Consider the following 19,907-nt stretch of genomic DNA (forward strand, 5'->3'; position numbering starts at 1 on the left):
TTTACCAAATTAGGACGATAGTGTTGTCTAATAACACAGAACACCTACATATAAGAAATGAATGTAATGTTTGGAATGATACTAATAAAGAATATCAAAAATAAAAGAAGATTACGAACTTTCTATTTTAAAAGTTATTAATTGATTCGTTTGCTGTATGAGAGACTGCAGGAATATTGAATTATCAATTAAATCAAAATTTAAGCGTGCAATTGAAAGCAAAGTTTGTCCTGTCTGAAAGCTTGAGTCCTATTCTGCATGCCTAGTTGATTTTATTACTAAGAAATTTGGTAAATTATTATTTAAATTTCATGTGCTCATAATTAAAGTTAATATTTTACACAACTTTTGCCTTTCTTGGTTGGGGAAGAGTCTTCGATAGGCCACCTAACCAGGGTTGCGCTACCTACATCGTGCTAGAGGGGCTGCCTCCTCGGTGCTGACACGATACAGCATTGTCCGTTTGTTCTTTACATGATGATCACGGTCATAGCCATCACAACTCTCCACCTTTATCAGGGCTTCTGTCCTGTAGCTCTGGTTCTCAACAGTTTCAAGTTCTTTCGGACATGCTACTATGGTGAGCTGTAATGCGCTAGCGCTAGCTTACCATCTGTTTAATGATTTCAAGGTGGCGTACGACTCAGTGAAAATAAATGAGCTTTGGCAGATAATGTCTGAACATGGTTGTCCGGCGAAACTAATTAGGCTGATACGTGCTACACTGGACGATTCGAAATCAAGTGTTCGGATCGCAGACGAGGTGTCAACCTCGTTCGAGACGTTTGACGGATTGAAGCAGGGAGACGCACTTTCGAATTTACATTTTAAAATTGCACTCGAGGGTGCTATTAGGAGATCTGGCGTGCAGAGAAATGGCACTATTATCACAAGGTCGCACATGCTCCATGGCTTTGCGGACGATATAGACCTAATTGGAATTGATCGCAGGTCAGTGGAAGAGGCTTTCGTGCCTCTGAAGAGGGAGACAGCGAGGATAGGCCTGACCATTAATTCTCCAAAACGAAGTACATTGTTGCAGGTAGTAATAGAGTCAGGCATGGTGGTGTAGGTGCTGAGGTAGTATTTGATGGGGATGAATGAAGTTGTTTAAGAATTTGTTTACCTTGAGACATGTGACAACGACGTCTCCCGCGAAGTGAAAAGACTTATTGAGGTTGCGAATAGGGCCTTTTATGGACTACGTAACAGGCTTAGGTCCCGCAGCTTGCAAACGGAAACATAATTCGCCCAGTATAAAACATTGATCCTTCCGGTGGCTCTCTACGGGCACGAAGCGTGGACGTTGAAAGAGTCAGACCGGAAAGCTCTCGGTGTTTTCGAGCGTAAAGTGCTGCGGACAATACTCGGTGGGAAACTCGAAAATGATGTGTGGTGCAGACGCATGAATCACGAGTTGTATCAAGTGTACAAAGATAAGAATATTATCAAGCGTATAAAATGTGGCAGACTTCAGTGGGCTGGCGAATGTTGGAAGAAAGAATTGCGAAAATAATATTCAGCAGGGAACCAGGTAGAGGTCGGTGGCTTCGGGTAAGACCATGAATACTCTTGCTGTACGCAGTGGAAGAGGACCTGGCAACCATAAACGTTCGGGGCAACTGGAGAAGTTTCGCCGAAGACCGACAAAGATGGAGCTGTGCAAAACGCCTGGCAATGGCGTGACGCAACGCTGTAGCCATCAAGGTATGAACACAGACAAACAGGCGTCACACTCTCATCGTTGTCCATCGACCACCTTTTTAACGGTCGATTCAAAAATATGGTAGGTGGCCGATCCGCCACCCGCAGCGCTCGTATCGTTTTTGTTCGCGTTTGACGTTTACACACTACCGCCATCTGTTGGCCCGTCGGCCAAACACACCGATTATAGCATTGGGCGTACATGTCTTCGTGACTATGATTTTGATTAAGATTTGTTCTAAGTGTTACGTCTGTTTGTCTGTGGTATGAAGGTAGATACTTAACACAACTATGGTGAACTGTAGCTTAAAATTGTGACACGCTAGAACATTTCTGAGGGTGGAATTTGATGCAGGTACCCCAAATTTACAAAAGACACATCGCTTAATAATTGAAAATATAAATATATTATTTTTGTTACACTGTGTTATTAATCGAACCAAACATTATTCCACATAACATGGAGCATGCTGCATTCAAACCAATAATGCACATTGGAAGGACCAAACACTTCCGGTTAAAAATACGACAATAATCATCTCTAGTCGTCCAAAACAGGAGACCAAATTTACAACCATTAATAAGCGTAAAGTTCCTCCTCCGCACCATTACCTTTCAATCCGCCCCATCCGAAAGGACTGCAGCAGCACTCTTCATTCTTTTGTAGGGAAAATTGCGCTGGCATTTCCTTTTCCTACTCGACGACGGTGGTAAACCAGAGCAGGACACGATTCGCTTGAGGGATAACAACTTTTGCAGTAGGTATCACTCTACACCTTTACTATACTCATGGCCGGATGCCGGTACGCATGATATCAACAAGTTGCAACCAATCTCCGTACCGGGAACCGCAAAATGAACACCATCATTCGGAATCAATCCGAATCTGCACCGGAATGGAGCATGCGTCGAAATCGTGGTGTTCATCCGAAGGATTCGAACCGGTGCAGGACTCGATTCTGTAGCCAAACTTGCACTGTTTCAGTTACGGTTCGGATTTCTAGTTGAAAGGATGTGTCTCCGCGTTCGCTGCTACCGCCGGAAGTGGGGTGTGTTCGGTGATAAAAAGTGAACCAATTTGAAAGGGATCACCGGATACTGGAGGAGCCGGGGTGATTGTGTGAGTTGGTGGTGTTCAGACGGGAGCTTGTTGACAGTAGCATGTCGTCGTCTTCGGTGGAACGGAAAGCTTTCGCAGTTGATATCCTGCGGTCGTTGAAGCACGACGTGTGAATCTGCTTCCGCTTTATAACCAGCTTGAGCTGAACTCGGATACCAGTAATGCATAACGTAACGGGCACTTCGAAACGGTGGTGAAGTCTCAAGGATACAAACGCACACATGGAGTGGAAGAACCACACCGAAAGTGGAAAACTGCATTATTGCAGGATTTGAGAAAGGGTCGTGCGGTGAATTAATAATTTAGCACCCGCCCGATTGGGGGTATCCGCGGGTATTTGTCGAGTGACGGTGATTATCCAGTTTGTTTCCGTGGTTTTACCGAGTTGTTATCGTTACCGAAATTCTATGCGGCGTATGTGGGAAACCCAATCAATGTGAAAGTTGTTCTGGATGTGTGGTTTTGGAGAAGCCGAACAATGCGTTGAAGGGTGTAAGTTAACTAATTGAAATCAGTTGCCATGGAGTGCTTAAATTGCGATGGAAATGTTGCGTAAAAACTCAACATTGGATGGATTGTGTTCACTAAAACCATGGCACTGAGTGATGAAGTGATTGCTTTAAAATTCTGCGGATACCAAAAGTCAACGGCTGCTCTAAACGGGAAATTGTTGTAGGTAATGCAACGGATAGGCAATTTTTCATGTTCATATGAAAAAAAAAACTGAATTTGGGTGAGCATTGGGACTAAGTAGGTTTACTAACAATCTTGAAATTGTCTTATATGCATGTCCTGAAGATACCTTCCTGAGCCTAGTGGTAACGTCCGCGGCTACAAAGCAAAACTATGGTAAAGTTCTGGTTTAAATTACTTATCGGTTCGGAATATTTTCGTAAAGGAACTTGGCTTCTCTGAACAAAGATTATCATCGTATCCTCCAAACGATATACGAAAGCTGAAATGGTAACTTTGGCTCTCAGTTAATAACTGTGGAAGTGCTCATAAGAACACGAAGCTGAGAAGCAGGCGCTGTCCCAAAACGAACTTCGTGTCAAGAAGATTAAGATGCTGAGTATGATAAAATGTTTAAACTTGTAAAATACAATTCAAAACATCGATGCGGTTTAAGTGGCAATTGAACATAGTTGAAGTGATGATTAAAATGTATAACTTATTAGGGGTCATTTTGAGAATGGGGATGTTCTTCAATGACGTAGCATTTTACGAGGAGTTGTACGAATTTGTGATGATGGTTGACGAGGGAGTGGGAGGGGTTCGAAAGTAATGAATTGAATCATTTAAAATTTTGCATTTAATATTATGATTCAGCTGTTTTTTTAATAATTATACCAAATGTTACTTAGTTCCAAATCATAACGCAATGATGATTTTTACAACCAAATGGTTATAGAAACGTGTTCATTTTACAATAAATGCTGTAAATATTTATTCATGTTTGAATACAAATTTATAATAAATTCAAAGGTTTGGTGAGTCAATAATCTACCAATGCTATAATGATTGTTCATTATTGGTCAATCCTTTCAGTTTTGGCTTTATTTCACCAAAAGAAACAAACATCAACAATATTGCGTGCGATGTTGCAAGAAATGTACACCAAATCAGATGATCAATTTGTTTAGATATATGAATACTGTTGATGGAATAGTCTGAATCATAATAATTACATCACATTTGATTTTTATCGAAATTCTCCTATCATTCAATCTACTAAATTATTATAAGAGGTAGAACATTTTTGATAATACTTTTGTTGCACATTGTCATAAAATATCAAGTTCAGTGAAAATTTTTATAGAGATGAGTACCTAATTTGTGGAATAATCTATAATGTTCCTGAAATATTTCAAACCTAACAATTGTTTGAGGAAACAGGCACAACGCGCCCAAACGGGACAAACCTCACTAGACATGGGAAAAACGTCTCATTTTAGTGAACGAATCCGATCCGAATCACTCATTTTAGTGAACCAGATCTTTTGAACGGTTCAGTGACTCAGCGATTCGCAACTGAACCGAGCGAACAGAAAAAAAGCGAATCACTCCCTGTTGCGCGACATGCCTCTTCCCTTTCGTATCTTTCGCTCTCTCATTCTTCGTATATTTTCCCCCAGAAACTCTAAGCCGATTTCTCGTACCAAAAAGAAGAAGTAAAATGTGCATTGTCATTCGTGTATATACGCACTTTTTCTATCTATCTTTTGCCTGTCTGTGGGTAAGTGGGCCGGCATATCAGTTGTTTGGCTGTGTATCCTGAGAGTGCTGCAGCAAACTGTGTTTGCATGTTTGCCGTGGCGCGCAAAGAAAGGCACGTGACAAGCGTTATATTGAAGCCGAGAAATGAACGAAGGAGAATAGGGGAAAAGAATCGATTCGTTCTTTTTCCGTATCACTTTTTGTCTGATCCATGCTGATCAAATGAACCGACACTCGCCAAAAAAGAGCCACGGATCCCTCGTTCTTTTGAGTGATCCGGATCTTTCAAACGGCTCCTATACTTTTTGCCCATCTCTAAAACTCACCCTTCAATTACTGAAAACATCCCGTAATCGTTGCAGAATAAAATCAATTGAAAACGTTCCTTTTTCGTGATATCAATCTACTAGAGTAAGGAGGGGCAAAAGTTCGACCTTAGTGGTATAATCAAAGTTTCCAGGAAAACAATAGCAGTTAAAACAAAACAAATACCATACAGTGAACCTTCAACATATTGGCTACAATTTTGCTGAACAAACTTGTGTCAAAATATTTACTCATTTTTAGTTATAACAGTTTCAAAATTGATTGTCTTATTCGAACTTTTGCCCCACCGGTGGGGCAAGAGCTCGAATCTAGTGTGGGGCAAAAGCTCGTTGGCTGAAACACAAAATATCGATCCTTTTATGACAGGCATACCTTACACCAGCCGTAAACTTAAGTTTAACGAAAAATAAACACTAAATTTTCATCAAAAAATTGCCCAAAACCGAGTTAATTGTAATATACTCAAAAATAGCAGTTTTTCGCAAAACTAAGTGGAAATGTAAAATTTTGGTGACAATTTTCAAACGATCAGACAAATTTAACTTAATTTGAAGAAAATATGTGGATTTTAGGCAATTTGCAAATTTTGCCGCGATTTTAAACATGGGTCGAACTTTTGCCCCACTATGGGCCAAAAATTGTTTTCAAGCATTTATGCAAAAACTAATACACCTCAAAGCAATCTTATGATAGGCATAGAAACGCCCTTACATAAAATATTGAAAAAGATTTTATCTTCAATTGGTTCCATGCAACGAAAGTTTCGCCAAAAATTACAATATTTACGTCGAAAAACAACAAATAGCCATAACTTTTCCAAATCTCAATCGATTTTTATGATATTTGGAGTGAAAGTCTCTTACTTGAATAGCATTCGAACCACCATGACATTTATAAGATTTGTTTTGAATTGAGCTAGAAATCTTAAAAAGAAACTCTTACCCCACTCGAACTTTTGCCCCACTTTACTCTATGTGAATTTGGCGATTTTTATGCTTAAAACAAGAATTCTACAAACAGATGATGAGTCTGCATGTTCACTCCCGGAATTTATCTAGGATTTGTCGCAAGGTAAACATTTCATCTATAACTGATCAACGATTTTCCTTAGAGTATCTCAAATTCCAATATAATAATTCTTCAGTATTAATTTTGTTTTGAGATGGAATAAAAAAATGAAATCCAGTAGAATCATGACATGGACGTTAGAGGGACATATAAAATATACTTTAAATCTTAAAATGTAACACTTACCAATGTTATCAATTATGAGTTTTTCCTTAGCTATAAAGTTTATAAAAAAAGTTCTCTTTTGTCTACTTCGTTTGCATGAAGCTCAATAAAGCAGCAACTCTCTCCACAAATACTTCCTGATGTGCAACTGATATGTTTTGGTTTGCGATATTCTTGCACAATTGTTCACAAATTCTGAAACTACTATTCTATTTGGAACACACCCTGAGTCACAATTGGTAACTTTTTTATGGAAGCTCTCCTAGGGATCATTCAAAACTTTTGTTTCCACAAGAATAAAATTTTCCACAAAAAAATATATGTCAGAAAATTTCAAATTGTTAGATTAATTGAATCAAAAGTTACATTGATTTGAATTTTTAAATGGGTCGAAAAAGACCCAAAGTTTTTTTATGCGAGGAAACTAGTCAATCAAACGAATTTATTCATCATCTGGTGCGGGTATGACGTATTTCACACTTATAAACATTTTTAATGTTAATTCTTATGCGACTTCTGGTTGTGTAGGTTATCCGTCATTATCTGATATCGAAAAAAATCAGAAAAAAATATAACCTATCTACCGGTACCATACTTTTTTACCCCAAATATATATTATTATATTACATATATGTTTCTTTTGTTTTCCTATATTTTCTGTCTTTTTTAAGTTCTTAAAACACTGCTCTATATCTAGGATCTGGTTTTGTAGATATGCCGATATGGAGGACTATCCGTCGGATTAAGTTGCTCTTTTCAGCAAATTTCTTTTTTATGGTTTGAAGAATAAGTTTTTACTATGGGATGATAATTTTGAACTTACATTCCAGTATCATCGCGTTTGGAACATTTTTCATATATTTTCCATCATAGTTTCCATATAAACCTACATCGTTCTTGGGCCACCTTTAAATCGCCACCCAGAGAGCTGAAAATTTCACAGAACACTATTTTTATAGTTAGGATGGTAATGAAGATATGGGAGATAAGATTTTCGAACATTTTTAAATTGTGAACTGCCCTAATGTTCACTTAGTCTACTTAAGGTGATTATAGAACGGAGCCACACCTCAAATTTTCAAAAGCACAAGACCTGAGAACCAAACAGCGCTCTGCGTTGAAAATCTATCCCATTGGTCACCACCAGCAAGCAAGCAATTTGATTGATTTTATACGCGAACTGTTGTCAGATTCTCTCGTCTTGTGCACTTGAAAATTCGAAGTTTGGCTTCGTTTTATAATCACCTTAATGCTATGCTTCTTATACGATAAATGCGACACTGGAGGGATGCTTATTCTTAACATAAATTTCTGTATCACAATCTTAATAAATTTCAGGATCCTCACAAAACACAGAAAACAAGTATTTTTTGCTGCTGATATGAATCTAATGCAATTCTGAAAAATATACAAATTATTACCTGATATGTTTTCTTACCAAAACGAGTACCTTTCAATGATGAACTTATAACATTCCTCATTTTCGATAAATAAGGGGCGGCCTAGCCCGGATGGCAATTTTTTATGACGGAATTTTCCTATGTTGTGTTTTGTCCTCTTCGTTTTTTTTCATTGCTATTCTGGAAAAGACAGCACGCTGCTTTAGAGTATGTTACTAAACTCTGGTAATGTTGACGGGTACTATCATGCCTGATCCTGAACAAGATCTAAAGAATTAGCACAATTTTGCACAGTTTTCATAATTCTAAGCAGTATTTTATAGAATTTTAGGCATGATCCCCGAAGAATATTCCAGCCAAGTTTTAAACAATTCATATAAGATTCTAGCTGAATTTTGGGCTTCTGACGGATATTAAAGCATGCTTTTGTTAAAATTCTGAACGCGCGCAATGAATCCTTGGCAAAATTTCCAAAGATTTTCATAAATTCAAAGGTATTCTTAGAAAATCTAAGAGAGTCCCTTCAATCTTGATCAGGGCTTGATTTCGAACCATCCAGAGTAGCACGTATCAGCCTAATAAGTTTCGCCGGAAAACCATGTTCAGACACTATGCTCCTTCTACTTGGCAGCCACCGTCGTTTTATCGGTCAGCAAATTCTCTTCTCGATCATTGCACATGGCGGGCACTAGTACGGTATTGTGCCCATTGACCGTTGCATAGAATCTCCGCATATCATTTAGGTTCATACTTTCTTGTGCTTCAGCTACCACACTTTCTTCGTGCTGCCTTTTCTTTCTGCGGTGGATTCGCTTTTCTTCGGCTCTCGCTGCCCTGTACCGCTCTTTGTTCTGTCGGGTACCGGCCACAAGAATACGGCTTCTGGCGACATTCTTCGTATCTGTCACCCTCTGACACTCTTCATCGAACCTCGTTTCGTCTTCGTCGTTGACCAGTGTCAATGTCACTCCCTGCGCCGTTGTTGTCACAGCCTCGTGGATAGGGTCCCGCAGGTTGTCAACGTCTCCAGAAACGTTCTTCCCAACTGCTCGTCTAGCTGCTGGCGGTACTTTGCAGCTACTCCATCAGTCAACAAGTGTTGTATATTGAAGCGCAGCGTTCTGTCTGTTCTGGAACTCGTGACGCTGGATAACCGCGCCTGAATTTTAACCACAACAAGATAATGATCTGAGTCGATATTAAGGCCTCGGAAGGTTCTGACATTGACAGGCATCGCCACTCGGGTGCTGCGGATATCTTTCGTGTGAAGTAGGTACTGCTGATTGCCATCCCTCTAGCAGCAGCGAAGCTTACTAGCCGCAGGCCATTATCATTGGTAACGGAATGGATGCTTTCTGTTTCAATGACGGGTCGGAAGAAATCTTCTTTTCCGATCTGCGCATTTGCGTCGCCGATGACTATCTTGACATCTTATTTTGGGTACTCTCCGTAGGCCTTATCCAGGCTTTCATAGAACTCGTCGTTCATGTCATCAGGCTTATCGTTCGTTGGCGCATATATGCTGATAAGGCTGTAGTTGAAGAAGATGCCTTTTATTCTCAACACACAGATTCGGTCGCTAACCGGTTTCCACCGAATAATTCGCATCATCTGCTTCCAAATTACTATGAAGCCAACTCCACGTTCTGCTCCGTTGCCACCGCTGTAGTAGATGTGGTACTTGAATGAAGTGTTGGCGATGGGGTCCACCGCTCGGAATTCACGTTCTCCAGTTCTCGGCCAGCGTATTTCCTGCATAGCTGCACGTTCACGCCGACATTCCACAGTTCACGAGCTATGAGCCCAACACGTGCGGGTTCATTTCCTTGTTCTCACCTTCCAAGATCCAACTTTCCAATCGTTGTCCTTTATTCGTTGCCGGGTCTATTGCCGTAAAATCAATCCGTTTGCTCTACTTTTGCCTATCTTGGTTGGCAAAGAGTCTTCGATCAGCGTTGCGCTACCTACATCGTGCTAGAGGGGCTGCCTCCTCTGTGCTGACACGATACAGCATTGTCCGTTTGTTCTTTACATGATGACCACAGTCATAACCATCACAACCATCCACCTTTATCAGGGCTTTGGACCTGTAGCTCTGGTTCTTAATAGTTTCAAGTTCTTTCGGACATGCTACTATGGTGAGCCATCATACGCTAGCGGTGTTGAGTAAAACGTTTGTCCCTTTTCAAATGATAGTCGGGAAGAAAATTGAAGACACTAAGTGTGAAAAGTGGCTTACGTAGTTGAAGTTTACGCATCCATAAAGCTTCTTTGAAATCTGAGAGGGGGCTGCTACCATTTGTTCGAGTTGGTGAGAAATTTGTCCTCTACCCGACCAGACGAAAGAAACAAGATTATAACAGAATGTGTTCCCCTGATATATTTTTTTTATATCACCAGTTGTTATAAAACATGTCCCGTTAGTAGTTAAAATAACAAAAATTCTAACAAAATTTGGACCAAATTAATCTAAAATATAACACATTCTGTTACAATTATATCAAAAATATTACAGAATTTGTTGCAAGGATGTTACAAAATAACAAAATTATTGCAAACTATGTTACTGCTTATGACATCGGATGTTATTTGCCACAAACTTATAAATGCGATGTCAAAAATATAACAAATCTTGTTATAAATGTGTTATTAAAATTATAACAAGTTGAGAACAAAGCCATTTTGATAACAAAGTTTTATCAACTTCTGTTATTTTTAACTGCGGCTGATACAAATGTGTTATAATCTTGTTATGTGGTTCTGGTCGGGTATGCTTAACCCCTTGTCTGTGTTTGGGGCCAATATGACCCCAGAGCACTTTGAAGAACTGTAAGTTTTTCGTTAGTAAACCGATTAGTGGAAATTGTGTCTCACGTTGATGCGTTGTCGAGAGATTTTAATTAGCGTAAGGTTTTTTTTTCAATTATCTTGAAAAGTAGTTTTATAGAGTAATTTTCACGAAAATAGTACGTTGTCTGTGCCTTAGGGTCATAATTACCCCAAATTCAAATAACTATAACTTCGTGAAATTCAAACGGATTTTTGGCTTTTCTTGAGGTTTCGAGAGAAAATTTAATTGATTTTTACTTATAAGAAAATTCAAAAGGGAGCTGGTTCTTAAAGGGAGGAGGGGGTGTTTATTGTGATAGAGGTTAACTAAACAACATTTTTTAGACCTTGCAAGCTTATATTTCAGAAACAATTATACATAAAATAATACTTTCTTCGGTGAAGGTTTGCATCAGGAAAAGGACAAACAAAGTACACATAAGCCAGTTGAGAATTTCCCCGCACGATGGTGCTTACTGAGAAAATGTAACTATATAGAACTCATATATTTGTTATGACATTCTATATCTCAAGATACTGAGGATTTGGAAGAATGATTACTTTAGCAAAGTTGCTGATTGAATCAAAGGCTATATGCTACATGTCTCCTTAACTCAACAAACTGCCACTAGAAGGCATTGGTGAGCATAAAATATTCCAAACATATATATCTCAAGTTTGAGTTATGTTAGAAGACTAGTGTCTTTGGAAATTTTGTTTATTTGTTCGATGGCTACAAAATGCTTGTTCAGTATGTTCCATATAATGCCAGTAGGAGAAGCTAGTTAGAAATGTTTTACTTTAGTTCGCCATTATCAAATAAAATCGAATTCATATGTGGTTTTTCCAAAATCTGTCGGGAATATGGTGAAGCAAACAAATACCATAGGTTTCTAAAACCGAAAAGGCCAAATTTAATGATTCCCAACTGAGAAGCAACGAACAGTTTTGTCGACAATACCTACAACTAGGTTATCAGCATTTCGATAGACATGATTTTGAAATATTCAGCTCCCTAGTTCCTTACAGTTTCAAAAAATGGAAATAATCAGACATACCTATCAAACTACTTTTCCGAAAATACCAGCCTTCTCACTGGATTTCATTGGCAGTTTTAAAAGTTTTAAATTTCAAATAGGGAAAGTGTACCAGTTATAGCCATAGTGGTTCCCTATTTGGCCATATGCAAAATTAAGATAACTTTTACATCTTTAATCTTTTTGAATGTTTTAACATCAAGATTTATCCTTTACTTTATGGCTAAAACACAAAAGATTTTTCAAAATGTGAAGGCGTTCAAGGTATCACGTATGGCGAAATAGGGAACCACTATGGCCATAACTGGTACACCTACCCTACTTACTAGCACCTCCTAGTGACAGAAAATCATAATAATACATTGTACTTTACCTAACAACCCTTTTGCTCTAAACATTGGTTTAGTAGTTGTTTTTCATCGTGAGATATGAGTTGAAAATATTTGATGCTCTTTAGCGCCTTTTAGTTATAGAATGCTGAACTAACCAAGCCTGCAGCACATAATATCAATCCTAATGAACAAATTTGCCGACAACGCTGATTTTCTAGCCGTTCTACAACGTGAGATATGTGACTTTGAAATATGTGTACCTAACTAGTGCCTCTGAATTGCAAAAATACAAAAATCATTTAATGGTGATACATTTTATAGTTTCGTCATTTTATAAACTAATTCTTCTTCATATCAGCACAGCTAATACCATTTTGATACATATTACTGACAGTTAGGGCATCAATGAAGTATAACTAATCAAAGAGCATGTAAAGGCAAACCTCCATGATTCGATATCTGAGGGACTATCAACTCATGGAAATATTGAGTTTTGAAGCAGAAATACGTTGAAAAGCTGCTTTTGGAGATCATCATAGTAACCATAAAATTATGGTTTAGTTTGATTCAATGAGCCGTTATCGAGTCATGGAACATCGACTCATGCAGGTTTCACTGTATTATATATCATTATGTGTGATTGTTCAGCGTTATTAAATTTTGAAAACTCTTAACTTTAAAATTGTTGAAAAAGATGTTACTTCCGCAACTTTAATGATTTTAAGTAAATCGAAATGTTTAACATTTTCATGATTCCTATTCCAGATGTTTTCTCACTTTTGTCTCATATTCCGGATACTTTGATTTGAATTCCGGACAGCTCATTAAAACATTAAAACATATCGATGATTGTACTAATAAAAGCCATAAGAGAGACATATAAGGCATTTTGGCGTTCTAAATTTTCATAGATATTTATGAGAAACTAGTGGTCCCGGCAAACTTCGTCTTGCCATCAAGTAGGTTTTTGAAAAACGCTATGGATCGTCCCATACAAAATGACAGTTACGTTCACGCTCATTTTTTCGACTCTCCCGGTGAATATCCTGGGATTTTTATACACACAAACACGTCGGAACACTTAACGAACAAAACGAAAAAATAATCATTCAAACGGGTTGACCCGTTCGGAAGCCATTTCGTGACATACAAACACCATTCCATTTTTATTTATATAGATGAACGGTACATTCGAAACTATTCTGATGGTTTATCTTGAATTGGCGCCCAGGATGATGCCTACACGACTGAGGTTATACGTGTCGAAGCCATCAATATCTGAGATGATAAAAGCAATTCAATTCATTGACTTTGGCAATTTATCGACTTAACAAATTGGCCTCAGATTTATGGTGGAAAAGTAACTAATATCTTAAATCAGTCGCGGTTAGTCATGAGAGATTCCCGTTAAAAAGCAACCGTTGCACTTTTCATTGCATCAGCCCAAATTCAGTAAATAGACTTATCTGTTTTAATGGAAATTGTTTTACAGCACATCCACGACCAGAACAGTCTCATCAAGGATAATCAAATTAAAATGCGACAAATTGCGATACCCGAAGCATTAATCATGTGAAGCGTTAAATCAATATCTAATTAGGAGTGAAAACAAAAGCCGAGGAGATAAAAATTAATAATAAATTGAGCTCAATCATATCCGCGGCTCAAATTTTGCCGAATGGTGGTTTGCGGTGGCAGTGCAGTGCAATTCGAAAATCGGGAGGAGGAGGCGTCGTCAGTGAGTGATTGTGCCCACCGGAGTGCACCTGAAATGAAAATAATTAAAAATTCAAATTTTACGAGCATCGTGCTGAATATTCATGATGAACCTGCGTCCAGCAAATGCCCATGGGACCAATCGGTGTTCCAGCTGTGGTTAAGTGCACCTGATGGATTATCGTTAAAAAGCTCCCAACCACTTGATGCAATAGTATTGTGGAATTATCGCTTTCCATGCTGCTCGTGTAGCTTTCATTAGTCCACCGCATCGGGACGAAGGTGTGTGCAAATGTGAGTGAAAGCTATCCTAGAGGAATGGACGAAATTTCGCGCGGTTCCGTTTCCGGTCCAGGTCGTCATATCTCCCAAACGACGGTGTCGAGTGAATGAATGATGATGATGATGATGACGCAACTGAATTTCAGTCCTGGCGCCCAATGGCTGGAACAGGAACGCGACAGTTGAAATGATTGATGAAGCAAACTACGCTCTGTTGTGCAAATAACGAAACAAATAATTATAAATTTATGCTGAAATTAATTTGATTGTGTCTGCGGAGCCTATCGCTCTTTGCACCATCGGCAAGTGCAATTAGTGCCCGTCTATAATTCCCTTTCAACTCTGACTATTCTGCTCTTAGTGCTCCCAACAATCACAACTGTTGAATAAGTGATACTCAAACCTCGCAAAATCTACGGTAGTGATTGAAGAACGCATTCCTCCCCCCAGTGAAGTAAATCTCGGTGTTATGCTCCAAATGAAAATGACCTCCCTCTGGAATAGCATTCGTTGGCGGTTCGTACTGCTTCAGGTGCTGAACCTACTTCAACTCTCGCATGGATACTTCGACCTGTTTCTCAACCACTCGGAAGTAATAAAACTAATGGGTAAGTAAGCTCTCTACGGTTGTCTCACTCCAACCTTGTTCAATGGCTTAAACGATTGTTTTGCTTCGTGTTCTAGGGTTGCTGATATTATCGTGGGAGTATGTGCAACAGTTTCTTTCTGGTTGGTGGTTATATGGGTGACGAGGGCGAAGAAGGATTTTTCTTACCTCTGTGAGGCATAACGTGTTAGGATGTATGACGAACATCAAATGATTTTATGGATGGCTATTAATATTAATTCTTGATAATCGTATCTACCATTTGAGAATACATTGCTTGCTATTTTATGAAGCTTGATGATAAAAAATCGGCATACCTCTTATTCGACCTAAATTTATTTTCATTACCAGCAACATCAAAACTGTCCGTTGAAGAGTTGAAAGTTATTTTTTTTGCGATTTCTCATTGAAACGGCCTATTTTCCTGCACTGAAGTATGCAATGCGGAAATAGTCATTACGCTTCTGAAACCAGTGCTGTAATGATTCATTACGCAACGCTTTCAAATTACGTAACTGTTTTGAGTTGTGTAATGAATCATTACACAACAATTTTTCAGAAATTGTAAAATAGTGGTGAATGCATTCCGATATAATTTCTGATACCCTCAAGTGGTCTTCTACGAAATTGCAAACAATATTGCACGTAACTCGTAGCGAAACTCGATTTTTACAGCACGCGTCGTAATTATTCTGCAACTTGTTCCGTAAACTACTAGTACGCAACTCTTTGCAGAACTCTATTTTTACCGCACTCGTCATAATTATCCAAGCCTCGTAGGATAAATTAACGACTCGTGCTGTAAAAATCATCATTCTGCAACTTGTTGCGTAAACTACTATTATGCGACTATTATGATGATGCGACACAAGTCGTACATTTATTAACCCATCTACCGGCAGCTTCATTTTTTCCCGCAAAATTCAAATTCAAATCGTTATAACTTTTTTGTTGTTCAATATTTTTGCACCATTTTTTCACAAGCTCTCAAAAATCTCTTCTAGTTTGATCAGAATGAATCTGTTGAGGAACTCCAAATCTTGATACAACAGTTGAAAGCAGAGCATCTGCTACCACTTCTGCCGTTTGTGATGGTTGGGCAACGGCCTCTGGCCATTTTGTGAATGGTCCCAAGATATCGACTCCAATCATCTGAAATGGTTCCCCGACAAGTATAGGCTTTAACTCTCCTCGAGATCTAGTACTTGGTCCTTTTCGAGCACCACACACCGTACAATTCATACACCATAGCTTGACATCTCTTGAGAGTCCGACCCAGTAGAACCGTTTCTTGACCTTTATAAGAGTTTTTGCAATACCATAGTGACCACCAGTTAAACCGCCGTGAATTTGTTCCATCACATATTGCACCATCTTCTTAGGGACAATTACTTGCAAGAACTCGTTATGCGGGCCTACAAAATTACGACAAAGAACACCGTTATGCACCAACAAACTGTCGAACATTGTCCAATAACTTCAAGTTGTTGAATCAAGTTGAGATGTGTCTTCAAACGTTGGACGTTTCCCGCTCTGTACCCACTGGATAACTTGCTGCAACAATAAGTCACTTTGCTGGCCTAATTTAAACGCATCATCGACCGCACCTATTCGATTGCAAGGCTGTGCTTCACCTTTGGCTTCGTCGGTAACATCGCGTTCCAATCTACTACAATGTTTACATCCAAGGTCAAAACAAAGTCTCCTTGAAAGCCCATCCGCATTTCCATGTCGAGTTCCAGGGCGATGTTCACTAGTAAAATCATACTGAGACAATCTTTCAATCCATCGAGCAACTTGTCCTTCAGGATTACGGTTACTGCGAAGCCATGTGAGAGCTGCATGATCCGTTCGCAATTTAAAATGTCTTCCATACAGATAGTGGTGGAAATGTTGCACGGCTTTATTTACAGCGACCAATTCCTTTCTCGTGACACAGTAATTACGCTCTGCCGTGGATAGTGACTTACTGTAGTATGCTTCAACCCGCTCCTTGCCTTCCTGGACTTGCGAAAAACAGCCCCAATGCCGCAATAGCTGGCATCCGTATCTAACACGAACTCAGTATCATCCCAAGGATATGCTAAGACTGGCGCCTCCAACAGTTTTTGCTTTAATCTCTCGAATGCTTGTTCACATTCTTCGTCCCATATAAATGGTGTATGATGCTCCATCAGCTTATGCATCAGTCGGGCTATAGTTGAAAAGTCTTTTATGAATTTTCGGTAATAAGCGCACAGACCAATGAAGCTTCGTACTTTCGTCTTGTTGAGTGGTCTTTGCCATTCTAATACTGACTTTATTTTCTCTGGATCGGTGTGCACTCCGTCCGCTGATACTACGTGACCAAGGTAAGCTACTTCCCGTTGCAAAAACGCACATTTAGCTGGGTTAAGCTTCAAATTAGCAGCACGCAAGCGACTAAAAACTTCATTCAGGTGGCTCTTCGAAGCTCTTGGAATGCACAATAATGTCGTCCATGTAAATTAAACAGAAGTGCCAGGATAACCCATGCAGAACGAGCTTTATCAATCTCTGGAATGTTGCAGGGCTGTTACACAGACCGAACAACATAACTTTAAATTGCCAAAGATCGTTACCGGTCGAAAAAGCTGTTTTCTCTTTGTCGTGTTGATCCATCTCCACCTGCCAGAAACCGCTTTGTAGATCAATGGTGGAAAACCAGCTCGAACCGCCAAGAGCTTCAAGTGTCAAATCGATTCTGGGGAGAGGGAAGGAATCTTTTTTAGTAATGTCGTTCAGTTTCCTGTAGTCAACACAAAACCTTTGGCTTCCATTCTTTTTCTTAACCAGCACAATAGGTGAACACCATGGGCTTTGCGACGGTTCAAAGATGCCCTCTTTCTGCATTTGGTGCATCAACTGTTTTGCACATTCTCTTTTAGCCAGTGGAATTTTTCGAGGTGGTATTTTTATCGGCGAATGATTTCCCGTGTCTTTGCTGAAAACGTCATGGTTTTCCGTAATCAGCTTAACGAATCGCTCCTTTTGTTTTGCGTCAAGATGCTTTGTACTTTTCGTTATCACGGACTGTAAATGTAAACTGTCATTTTGTAAATCCACAACATGTTTAGTTTTATCAATTACCTGGACACTTGAGCAGTTGGCAATAACGGTTCCGAGCGATATATTCACAGGAAATTGTGAGGTGTTCATTATTCTTATTGGCACTTTTTCATTCTTCACGCAGACTAGAATTTTGGCAATGAATAAATCTAGATGATCCAAAGTACCTTCTAAGAGCAAAGGCATTCTCGAACGATGTTCGCATTTTCCTTGGACAATGGTTTCACTCCATGCAGGAATTTCTAATTCTGTTCCGGTCGTCACATGGAAAACCTTGGTTTCTTTACTTGAACCTGACGCTGGACGCAATTGGATGGATGTATTTTTAGAGATCTCTAGCTTGTTCCTCACAAAATCGATGATACATTGATGTTCTCTCAGGAAATCGTTTCCGATGATGCAGTCCTCCGATATATCAACAATCCATACCGGATGTGTTACTGCGTACCTTCCGAAGTTAAACACAACTGTGGTTTCCTGGAACGAGTTCTCCGGACACCGTCTTGATGAATTTTGATGATTGTTGTTGGGTAATATTCTTCTCAATTAGCTTCCAAAACTTCTGGCTTATGATTGTCACAGCAGCTCCACAATCCACGACAGCTTCACAAGGAGCACCATCAATACGTAAATCGGCTAAATAACTACCACGTCGACGATTCACAATGCACAAATAAGATGTTTGGGGGACCACTGTTCTCGGCCAGCTCATGCCCCCTTAGGCTGGCGACCGATCGTTTCCCGAATTCCTTTTGCTGCGATACTTGTTTCGTCGTCTACTGTAGGTTTGTATGCCGGCCGATCGCAACCCGTAAACATTTTCTTCGCACAAAGACGTGGTTTCTGAATCCGAACTACTGTTTTGTGCATCTGTGTCTCGTACGAGTCGAACAGGCTTATGGTTGGACCTAGTGGCACTACGTGAAAGGTGAAATTGTAGCGCAAGCTGCACTGCTTTATCCAATGTGTCTGGCAGCCCAAATCTGACGAGATCTTGCACAACTGGATCACCGAGGCCGTCGAGGAAGTGATTCATTGCAATTTTGTCTTGAGCGACTGCCGAGCAATCGTGGTAAGCGGAAGCTACAAGTCGACGAATTTCATCCGCGAAGGGTGATAAAATCTTCTCCTTTATGTTGCTGACGAGATCGCAGTTGAGCATGATGCAGAGCTCGATGAAACGTCTCGCCGAACCGTTTTTCTAGAGCTGCCTTTAAAAAGACATAACTCGCTCTTTGGACCGGAGTCAGTGACCGCAACACCTCCAAAGCAGGGCCACAAAGCATAGCTGCTAGATATTTTGCTTTCAGTGCTTCATCCCAGTGGTTGATGTCGGCTGTTGGTTCGAAAGTCAATACGTAATCGGCCCACCGCTTCGTACCATCAAACACTTCCGGAGTTAACTTTACCTTGAGTCCGGTATTGACAATCGATAAGTCATTCATCTCTCTAGTTTCACCACTGTTTACGTTCCCTTGGTTTAACTGATTCCTATCTGCAAGCGACGTTAACCCCTGAGGCGATGCAACTCTCGAACTTGGCCCTCCAAATACTTCGTTGTTTGGAAAAGGTGTCGGTGCATCTGCCTTCGAGGCGTTCGGTGAGCTCTGATAGACAGGATTATCCGAAAAATGCAAGACGTTTATCGCTGCACTAAAATCTCGCACATTTTTCAAGTGGCTAACATCATTTTTAACGCGTTCCAGTTCTACACTGAACTCCTTTACTTCGGACCGCATTTCATCCAAATTATTGCTGATTTTATCATTCAGTTGTTCGAATTTAACGGCAATCGATGAAGTGAGCTCAGCGAACAAAGCAGTAATGTCCTTCTGACCGGATTCGGACTGTGAGCCGGAGTATGTAGGAATCGGTGCGGTAGACATGACGAAACCCCAATTCTGACACCAGTGTTACGAAATTCGCTAACTAAGCACTCACGAAACTCTTAGCACCGGCTAAGTACCGAACGAAACTACTCCGCGCGTATAAAAGTAATGAGACTTTCGAATAATT

At 39.7% G+C, this 19,907-nt stretch overlaps 1 protein-coding gene across 1 annotated transcript in view; it reads left to right on the top strand.

Moving 5' to 3' along the window:
- The first annotated feature begins 2,716 nt into the window (after positions 1-2,716).
- LOC5572107 (tyrosine-protein kinase Dnt) overlaps positions 2,717-19,907 on the top strand; it is a 320,019-nt gene continuing 302,828 nt past the window's right edge. Inside the window, exons 1-2 of the mRNA XM_021843333.1 lie at positions 2,717-3,316; positions 13,692-14,805. Coding sequence (XP_021699025.1) covers positions 14,667-14,805 — 139 coding nt within the window. The 5' untranslated portion in view covers positions 2,717-3,316; positions 13,692-14,666. The remainder of the gene's footprint in view (positions 3,317-13,691; positions 14,806-19,907) is intronic.

Source organism: Aedes aegypti, chromosome 2 (genome assembly GCF_002204515.2).
Source record: "Aedes aegypti strain LVP_AGWG chromosome 2, AaegL5.0 Primary Assembly, whole genome shotgun sequence".
Taxonomy (NCBI): Eukaryota; Metazoa; Arthropoda; class Insecta; order Diptera; family Culicidae; genus Aedes; species Aedes aegypti.